This window comes from Theobroma umbraticum, unplaced genomic scaffold (assembly GCF_002168275.2).
Source record: "Theobroma umbraticum cultivar Fairchild unplaced genomic scaffold, ASM216827v3 scaffold_50.0, whole genome shotgun sequence".
Lineage (NCBI taxonomy): Eukaryota > Viridiplantae > Streptophyta > Magnoliopsida > Malvales > Malvaceae > Theobroma > Theobroma umbraticum.
This window is the reverse complement of record NW_018397261.1, coordinates 2,517,437-2,528,179: the sequence shown is the minus strand read 5'-3', so window position 1 is coordinate 2,528,179 and position 10,743 is coordinate 2,517,437. Positions and strand designations below refer to the sequence as shown.

General features: G+C 35.7%; 1 protein-coding gene across 2 annotated transcripts; it reads left to right on the top strand.

The window, feature by feature from the left end:
* The first annotated feature begins 2,638 nt into the window (after positions 1 to 2,638).
* Positions 2,639 to 10,743, top strand: LOC110417886 (uncharacterized). Of its 2 annotated transcripts, none has more exons than XM_021430465.2 (5): positions 2,639 to 2,789; positions 3,235 to 4,045; positions 4,713 to 4,849; positions 7,956 to 8,852; positions 10,326 to 10,743. In XM_021430465.2, exons 2-4 carry the CDS (start codon positions 3,381 to 3,383, stop codon positions 8,834 to 8,836), a joined length of 1,683 nt encoding a protein of 560 aa, XP_021286140.1. In that variant the 5' UTR covers positions 2,639 to 2,789; positions 3,235 to 3,380; the 3' UTR covers positions 8,837 to 8,852; positions 10,326 to 10,743. The 2 variants fall into 2 exon arrangements, with proteins under 2 accessions (XP_021286140.1, XP_021286139.1); XM_021430464.2 differs by having other exon boundaries at positions 3,106 to 4,045.

The window sequence follows — 10,743 nt, the reverse complement described above, 5'->3', positions numbered from 1 at the left end:
TGAAAAATTAGAAAAAAAATAAAAATAATGAAAGAAATTCAGATTTTTATTTTATTTTATTTATTTTTGGAAAGATTTTTTTCTCTTTTTAACAAGTATATTCTTGCTTATTTTGTCTTCTTTTTAAAAGAACTCAAAAACATTTTCTCATAAAAAAACAAAATTATTGAGTAGTTGTGTATACTTAATAATTTTTTTTTTCTAAAGTCATTCTAATTTATATTATTTTATTTGAGAAAAAATAAAAAATGTAAAAACAAAACATTTTTTAATTTTTTATATTCTTGCCTTTTTTATTCAATTTTATCTCTATTATTGCAGCAGGCATTTTCTGGCCAAATCTGGCCCAGCCCTCACTGCTGAGGCGGGAGCCAGACGATCTGACTTGGCTAGCGTCAATCAGCAGCAGGGGGAAGAGGGATTGACACTCCCCTGCAAGTTTCTCTCCCCTTCCTCCGTCGCTGGCCGTTCTTTCCCCACTTTTTCTCCAGCCTTTTTGCCAACAATCTCATCCTCCCACAACTGCAACCCCCGTTTCTCTATAACGGTTTAGGGGTCTCAAAATAAAAAGACAAAAAGACCCTTGAAAAGCTAAGTCCTTTTTGAACTTGAAATAAAAAGACAAATGGATTAAAAATTATGATGCCCTTTCTTTCGTTCCCTCCGACCGACCGAAGGGAATCCCTCGTCCAAAGATGGAAACGAGAGACAGTGTCAATGACCCAGACGCACTAGGATGCGCGTGTAAGGAACGCTGCTTCCGGACGGGCTCGACAACGATAGCGGGGGGTGTTAGGTGTAGCGAGATGTGGACATGTAGGGGAAGAAGTGTTAAATGCAGAGAGTGGGGCCTGTCTTCTAGATCCCAGCATGATTGAGTGTGTTGACACTGCATTGAGACTTGTTACGCGTCACTCTCACTGAATTATCGCCCTCTCTTTCTTTCTTGCATGGCTTGGCTGTTTGCTTTCCTCATTTCTTTTGCGAGTCTCATCCTTTACTTTTAGGGCGACCTCTCCTTTTCAATATAAATAAAAAAAATTAATCTCATTTACTTGCTCACCAATTCCTCACGTAGTACTGAATAATTTAAAAAAATTTAAAAATAGAGTTACCCCTTCTAGTTTATCAAACATCATTTACTAAATAATCTAAGCTTAGCCTAACTGTTACGTGTTGCATGCATATATTAATAGCTCCCCTATGATTCGAGTACTACTTGGATTTAAGTTAATTAAATAAAAAACCCAAACCCAATCCAACACATACACACACATATATATATATTTAACTTCTTAATCACACATTTTAACAGTTTAAAACTTGAGATTCTGATTTTGATATCATATTGATGGAAAGAGATTTATAAAATAGTAAAAAATTACCTCTCTTTGTATAATTCAAAATCTTTATGTATTAACAAAATATTTTATTTCCAATTTTAAATTAGTTTAGGGAGTAAACTTGTGTTGGATAATTGCTAAACACTTTTTGGGGATTAGACGTCACAACAAAAACATACCTATATATACTCTTTTGCTTTAAAGGGGAAAAAAGAAAGAGTTTTTGGCACCCTATATTTGCTCTCTTGAGTCTTGGCAGAATTTCCAAAATTTCCACGTATATATCTTTCAATTAAATATGCACATAGAGAAGGTATAGGTAAGCTATTAATTGGGGATTAACTTGTAGATTAATCAGGAAGGGACGTTGAAAAGTCCAAGTTTTCATGTGGTGCTGGGGATATTAGGCATGTAGTTATGAGCAATTCAGTAGCCTACCTAGGATTAAGCATCTCCTGCACACAAAAAAACTATATAAGAGGTTGGGGGGGGAAGAAACTCTCTAGGATTAAGCCTCTACCCAACTGATGTCATAAATAGTAATAAAGATGTGGTTATGACTTAATTTTTATGTTCTCACTCTATTTTTATTTTGCTTTCAAAAGCAAATAATATTTGCAATAAATCCCCTTGTCTTCTACTCTATATATTATTATGTCTAATTAAAGTTAAGCTTAGATAACAAGAAAGTGCAAAACTTGATAAAAGTTTTATATTGCAGTTAGGAATATAAAATTTGATACCATATTTTACATGTTCCTTGATTACTTTTTTCCTCCTTGTGTCACATTGATTATCATTGAGTAAAGCAACAAATACCATGAAGGCAGTGATTATCATGGACCAAATATTCAAGGAACAAGAATAATTAAAAAAAATCCATGAACTAAAAATTATTTTAAAATTGTGAAGGAATTTAATTGAAATAATGTTATGATAATTATATTCAAAGTTTAAGATGGAATTGAATATGATATGGCTAGTGCCTTGTTGACAAGTTGTTGAGAAGAAATAAATTTCAAAAATTGCTCTAGTTAACTTTTATACAATTATCATGTCTGACACTTAATAATTGAATAATTAATTTCTTTTAAGTATATTGGGAATAATATAGATATAGAAAGCTGGTGGAGTTAAGAAAGAACTTCGCACACTGTTTTGGTTGGTAATGTATTTGAAAGTCCGAGTTTTGGGAAAATATCACAACGACGGGTGGACATAACAATTTCCAATGCTTACTAAGCAATGTTTGGAATTTACAAGGCTTTGAAAGTAGTTTAGGAAGGGGAAAAACGTTTTTTCTGCTCTCTTAAAATAGCAACCACATAAGCTCTCTTCTTCCATGGAGTTTGGGACACCCACAAATCATTTTCACTGAGTCTCTCTCTCTCTCTCTCTCTCTCTCTCTCTCACCATTTCATTGTACCATTACCTCACTCTATACCGGTAAAGTACACCTCTTTCTCTCTCTTTTTCTTTCTCTCTCTCTCTCTCATAATCATTGAGCAACTTTTTTTAACTTTTTTTTTTGCAAACTCAGTAAAGAGCTTTTTCTTCTTCCAGTGTCTGAGCTGTTTACTGTTGTTTTGCATTATTTTCATACTGTGTTACTTGTCCCTACTCTTGCATTTAGCATTAGTTCTTTGTTTCCTGAGCTTTTACTTGATTGAATACAAGTTGGGTCGTCAAGTAATTCTTGGAGCTGTTTATTGTTTTGGGTTTTTGACTTTTCCTAATGGGTTTTCTTTTTTCTTTGGTGAAGTGCATTTGACAATCAAGACTTGAACTTTCCATAAATTTAGTGCTTCAAAAAAAAAAAAAAAGGAATTTGGGTTTCTCTGCGTGTCTTGGTCTTGATTCTTCAATTGTACTTTCCTGGCTAATGTTGCAGGGGTCTATAAAAAGTTTCTTTTGAGACTCAGCTGAGGTTTTGGAGATCAACATATTGTGATGAAAGGTTAAGGAGGATAGCTTCTTTGTTTTTTTGCTTGAATTGAACTTGGTTTAATTTTTACTTGGGTGGTCCTATTGCATGTAATGGAGTCCTGGAGTTATGTTTCTGGTGAGAAAGGTTCTGTATCTGATGCAGCAATTTCACCTTCTGATTCTTATGCAAGAAATAGAAGTGCCTTGATGAACTGGGAGTTAAAAGGTCCCTATAGTTTTAGCAACAACATGCTAGTCTCAGGACAACAAGCAATAGAGAATCATGCTTTTGGGGAATTGGGTAATGGAGAATTCATAGGAAAACAGTTGCCTAATGATTCAATTGGGGATATTTTAAATAGCAAAGTTACTCGGGGAAGAACTGTAAATCCGATAATGGCTACCCTGAATGCCTTCTCTGGGGAGGATGAGTCTACTTCGAAGTTTTCAAGCTCTGTCGTGGACTCTAATAGTCGGGATTCTTCACTCATAGATTTAAAGCTGGGAAGGTTTCCTGATCATAGAGATGGCCAAAGTTCTAGTTTTTCTATAGGGGCCCCCATTTTATCTTCATCTGAGTCATCTACACCCCCAAAGAGAGTTCGAGCTGCTGGAGTAAATTCTCATACCACCTATTGCCAAGTTTATGGTTGTAACAAGGATCTCGCTTCCTCAAAAGACTACCACAAGAGGCACAAAGTTTGTGAGGTTCACTCAAAAACTGCAACAGTTATTGTTAATGGAATTGAACAACGGTTTTGTCAACAATGCAGCAGGTCAGTTTTGCTTACAGAAGTCCTTTTGTGCTCCTTCAATTAGCAGAAATAGCATAGAAAATAAAACCAGAAAATAGAAAAAAGATTATTAATCTTGTCAAGTTAAAAATATAGTAATTTCACAGTTATTTTTTTAATTCCTTTTCCCTTGTCATCGTATCAATAAAAAAGGGGTTTTGGGACCTTGGAATTGTTCCAATTGTGTATCTTTTTCTATTGTCATTGTTGTATAATTTATAAAATTGGATTATTTTCCAGATTTGCTTTACAGGTTGCCATCAATTTTTTTATGGGGGGGCTGTGGGGTTGTCTAATGTTCCCTCTGTCTTTCTATGTCATTCTTCCCTAATCTCTTGGGATGGTTTGCCTGCATTAATATCTTTACGTTGTTGCTTGATTTTAATTATCACACAGATTGCATAGACCTTTTTTTTTTCCTATAAGTAACTCCTTTTTTTTAACAAAAAAATTTCTGCTTATTCCAATGGATTTCTCTGGTCCAAAAGTGTTTCAGGAAAAATATAGAACCTACACTTTTGAAAGATTGGCTGATTTGGAATCTCAATAAATATCATTGAAGGTCAACTTTGTTAATGTAGAACTTGGCTCAGTTACCATTTTTGGGCCTTATTCCTGCTATAATATATCATAGCTTTTGACCATTCAGGTTTCATTTGCTGGCTGAATTTGATGATGGTAAGCGCAGCTGTCGTAAACGCCTCGCTGGCCACAATGAGCGGCGGAGAAAACCTCAAATTGGTATTCACTCTGGGAGAAGTGGAAGGTTACTTCAGCAATATAATGGTATTAAACCCACATCATACCTGATCTCAGTCATTCATATAATCTCTGTGTGTGTAGGCTGGGGTGGGGGCACTGTGCTCATTTGCATCTGTATGTGTTTGACCTACAATTGCTTACTATCTTCGCACCTTGGCCGGCTACAAAGCTTGCTAAAGACATAATGGTTTGCTTATCTTGTTAACATAAAAAATTATATTGTTTTTAATTCTTTGATTGATAGTTCAGTTCAAAAACACTTGAAATATCAGGTGTTTGACTGGCTATATAGTAAACTACACCCAAACTAAACTAGTAGACTTCTTTTGTTCTTTCCAATTATCTTGAGGAGCGTCCTCCAAATTTTAAGGACTTGCCTAAATGTGGAAAGTTCTGATCCGACATAATGCTTTTAATTTCTGAGTTTTTACCCTCTCTTTACCCACTTTTTTAAGTTTAGTGCTATAACTTTTTTGCTTAATTGGTTAATATTTCCATACGTGATCGGATTAACATTCTCTAAATTTAGTTCTCATGAATTAGATTTCTTTATTAAATTGTATACAACATCTTCACAATGGTCCTTTCCTGGGCCTCCTAGTAGATTAAATTTTATGTGAAGTGAAGCCGTCACTTTCCAATATAAAGTGTTATGTATAAACATCCACTTAATGTCATAAACTCCAATATCAAGTGGCACATTTGCATGCACCACAAATTAAAACTGGATGATAGTGTCGAAATCTGAAGTTGTATGGAGCCTTCAGAGCTTTATTCCGGCATTATGAGTAAGTTATGTTCACTGGGGCATATGCTTAACTCATCTATGAGGAGCTTCTGCTGAAGATTTCTCAATCCAGGAGACTGACTCCACGTCATAAGATGTTGCCTTCTAGTAAATTGAGGGGCATATGCTCAATACCTGAGTGGTTTTTCATCTTATCATTAGGTAGATTTCATGCATTTTCGCCAAATTATTCCCAATTAAATTGGGAGTTGGAGAGAACGGCTTGGAACAAAACAGCAAGGAGTTGAATGTAGCTCAACACAGAAATTCTAAACTCATACTTTTTTTCGAGTCTGAAACAAGCTAATCTCCTCAGGCTCAAGATCAGTTTGAAAGATTTATAAAGCTTGAGTTCATCTCAGTTCATTTCATCATGCAATGTGAATCAATTCAAACTCAAGCTCAAGCTTGATTTTGAGTATGCATGCATATACTCAAATGTGTTATCAGCCGTAACATCTATCACTTCATTTTAATGCCAGATCGGCATGCACTAATATATATTAAAATGAGCCAAAGACGAAACTTGAATTTGATTCACTCGTTGATGAAGCAATGTGAACCTGAAAAGTTTCAACTGGATTGACTCAGCTGCTTGGAATGTGATTTAGTGATGACATGAATAACTGCCTTGCACTTCTGATGCAATAGAATACAAAGGCATGCTCTGCCCATTGGTGCTCAAAGATGCTATGGGGTATAGGTGTGACAGTCAAATAGGTTGTGCTTTAGCTTAATAAGCTAACTTCTTCTTGAAGGACTGTATGCTACATTGATTTCATAAATACTGGTCATATAACTGGTTAATTTGCATTGTTTATAGGTTGTGAGGATTTATGGTTCCAGACTTATTTCCAATGGTAGTTTCAAGGGGAATATTACCACTCCACCACACTCCCTCCTTGTTTGGGCTTTCTCAAAGATAGCATGTCCAATATTAGCCATATTATCAGTTATCATAAGTTAGCAATAGAAATCACTTGAAACACTAGCATTGCTTGTACAGTTGCATTGTGAAAGTGTAACTAACATGCTTGTTACTGATGTTCTTCATCATTTTTCATTGATCCTAAAATTCAGTACTTCAGATTTTTTCTGTATTCATGTGCTCTACATAGCGCACCTCTACATTAATTGGATTAAACCTAAAAAACTAAATCTGCTATTTCCTGATAGAGAAAAGTGAAGACTGATTGAAAATCCTTATTTTCACCAAAAAAAAAAAAAAATTGTGCCAGGTTTTGAGTAGCCATTAAGAGTTGCAGTCTATAATATCTAAGACACTTATCTGTATTTACTTCTCGTCTCTTCTTGCAGATATGCTAAAAGCACATGTCTATATGGTATTTGTTACATTGTAACCAAAATACTATGCCTGTTCTCTGACTTCGTTGAACAGGGCTGCCATGGGACTTGATTTTGGGAAGGGTACATGGCATTGTCAATCTAGATGGTGCTAAATCCAGTGTGATATAGTTCATTTTTCTCGCTCTCTCTGCTAGATTACTGATTTGGTCTCCACAACATTTTCAGACCATAATGTCCCCTCAAGGGAAAACCCCCTTTTAGAGTTATTTCTTTACATGAACCATGTTTGTATATGAACTAACTGTAGACTTATGAAGGAAATTGCTAATTCAAATTACAATGTAGAGGTGAAAGATTAGTACATAACCAATCACATCCAGAAGGGTAACCAAACAGCAAAAACTTCAGTTCTGATCAAAGTAAAATTTATGCTGAAATGTTTGCCCTGGAGATAAAATGTGGCGTATTGCTTGCCCATAGTATTAAGAAATATTAGGTTGGTAGAACAATTTTGCTGTGCAGCAAAATGTAACTTCTAGTTAGAGTCAAGCAATGACGGTGCAAAATGGAATGCAAGGCTCTGCAGAAAAATCACTGTTGTTGAGCACTTACAATTTGTAAAAATGTCAGTAATGATACTGTTAGTGGGAAATGTTAGCTTGAATAATCTGCATGTCATAAGGTTTGGCAAAGAAGTGGCATGTCAGTTGCAGACCATAATCAAATGCATGGGGCTTTGACTTACTTGATTCTGAAGAAAATTTCCATTTATATGTTTGGTATTTACATTATCGAAATTTTTTCAGTGTTCTGAACTATGTCATAAAATTCCTCAGAGCTTTAATGTCCCAAGAATTTGAGCTATGTTTTTCTCTTGTAATCTAATAATTTGGTATACTTATGACTTTCTATGATGCTAAGAATATGAAATTATTTGTAAAAGATGACTACTTTGTTGCTATTTTTGCATTTTTGTTGGTGTCATGAATTATCTGTGAAATTTTATATTGTGTAAATTCTCCCAACATTATGCAGGCTTTGCTGGTGGCAGATTTCATGGAACTATGTTGACAACTACGTCCTTTATTTGCCAAGATATACTACCTAGTGGCCTTTTGCATCCTGATAAGTATGTAACAAATGAATGGGGCAAGCGGATAAAAGTTGAAGATGGGACTGATTATAGCCCTCTTCCCACCATTCCCATCATGGATGGGCATTTGCATTTAAAATCCCCCTACCATCCTAGTGGTATTGAGAAACTGTTTCCCTCTTTTCATGGTAATGAAGCTAATGCAGCCACTGGAGGCATTTTGAGTGTGAACAATGCAAGATATCCTCATGACTTTGGTGGTCCAAATTCTGTATCACGCCCTTTATTCCAAGACACCTCATTAGGAAGTGAAGACATCAATGTTTTTGATGCTGCATCAACCATTCAAGGACTATCTGGGATTTCAGATTCTGGTTGTGCTCTCTCTCTTCTGTCATCTCAATCACAGAACTCTTCAAGCCATTCATCAGGAATTCCCATGTCTCGTTCCCTTGTCATTCCAGGCAGCCATACCCATTACAACATGAGTCAAGTCTCAGAAAAGCTCATCGGAGTTAGCTCGCAGGCTTCAACTACTGGGGTTTCAAATAAGTTCTCTTCATCAGGGATGAATTCAACTGAAGGGAGTCACGTGGGACCCCTACTGATATCTGATGGCGGTGAAGCTGCCAACTTTGATATCTCTGGTGGGATTTACCAAGGTTCGGAATTCATGAATACCAAGGATCGCCTATCATGCGAAGATGGACCAACAATTGACTTGCTTCACCTTTCATCACAACTTCAGCGAGTGGAGCACCAAAGACAATCGATGCAGGTGAAGCATGAAAATGAGGCTTTCTGCTGCCTCCGAATCACTTAAGTACATAAGCAATAAGGTAAGTAAAGATGTTTAAATGTTCATTATCGAATATCTTTGTTGACATGATGACTGCGTGAATACCTACTCGATAATGCAAGGGAGAAAATGTTAGCAAGATAAATGTGGATGCTCTATGATCTTTTCTTTTTTCTATAAGATCATTATCATATGATATTTCTAATAAATAATTTACCTCATTGAAACTGGAACAAGATAGCTATAAAACAAAATTTGGCTGAAAGTATGAGTGAGTTAATCAGCAGAACTTTAAATCACTATTGGATATATATTAGCAATGACTTAAGCTGATGTCATCTTCCCCGAAAGCTAAAAGTGTGAATAATTGCTTAGAAGAAACCATGTGGTTCCTCATTGTGCAGTGTTAATCTTTTTATCAAGTATGTTGGAGAATTTGGACTCAGCTTCTATGCTCTGGCAATTAAATGATGTGGGGCAAAAGCAGGATTTGCTAATACATTACATACTTGTCATTCTTTGTTGGCAATGTTTGCTTGCTTGGATACAATAATGGATACAATAACTTCTATTAAAACCATGTTTGATGGAACTTAATTCACAACTTAGGCATAATGTAGATAGTGATTTGACAACACTTCAAGATGGTGGGTGAAAAGATTTCAAAGCAAAGCCAAGGACTGCTAGCACTACAGCTATTGCCATCACAATCATTCTACTATAACCAAAAGATTTCTTAGCATACACTGAACACTTGTGCCTGTTACCTCCATTTAAGGTGATTAGGAGCAATCTTTTGCTTGTGAGTAGTGCCTTTATTTACTAAATTGTTAGTGGATAATTGATAGCAAGAAAGCTGTGGTGCATCAGAAAATGATTGTTGAGACCGTAGTGATGGGCAGCATTATCTTGCATGAAATCATGGAATTGTGATCGTAAGGCATTCAAATTCAATATTTTGCAGCCAGATGGAATTTATCATGTAAACAAGGGAAATGGGGAATGGTGAGCAGTGGAACTAAAATGAACAGTGAGAGGCAAATGTAGAAACTTACTAGGTACCATAAGATGATTTTAGTTTGCTCGTTCAGTGTGCGACAAAATTGACATTGCTTCAATATGTTGATGAATCATTGGTTTTAATCTTTAAGCTTCTCTTTTTAAGGTAGAAGTTGTCAAAACCAACAATGAATGGAACATTCATCTCGTTCCCCTTTAACTCCACCACAACCACTCTCCTTTTTCCCTCTCTGAAATACAGGATAATTAGGAGAATGTATGGCGGTACATTAGCTTTATCTCTACTTGAATAGATCTAAAATGTTGGTCATGCTAAATCCGGGAATGGTGCCTGGCTCATATCAAATAAAAGATAGTTATTTATCCCAAAACAAACTTTGGATCAGTTTGAAGTAGTCTCATTGTTAAAATGTTTATAAGGCAAGCACGCATTTGTGCACTCCTTGAATTTAATCTAACTGCTTCTTTCTACCTTCTTAATTTGTTGTCCTAGGACCAAACACTGTGCTATGGGAGAGGAGTGCAATGTGCTAAAAGGTGTGCAGTTCTGGAGACATCTAGAGTTGATCTCGGAGAACATAAAAGCATCAGGTAGAGAAAATGATGAGAAAGTTCAGATGCTAATCTAACCTTCTCAGCAGCTGCTAACAGCTTGATTTTTTTTTTATTTAATTTCAGCTAGACTTTGTTTATATAATCAGGAAGTCATTCCTTCCCGAGAAGTGAATAATAAATGGCCCAAAGGTCATATCCACATTTACTTTGCCTCCTAATATGCTTTCCCGTCATGTTACCCTCAATGTTGTTGAACATTTCATCAGGTCTAACCTCTGTAGTTCTAGATCATAATATAATGACAAATAATTGTTTGCATTTTTCACTTGTTAACAAGACATCTGATACTCGATTTC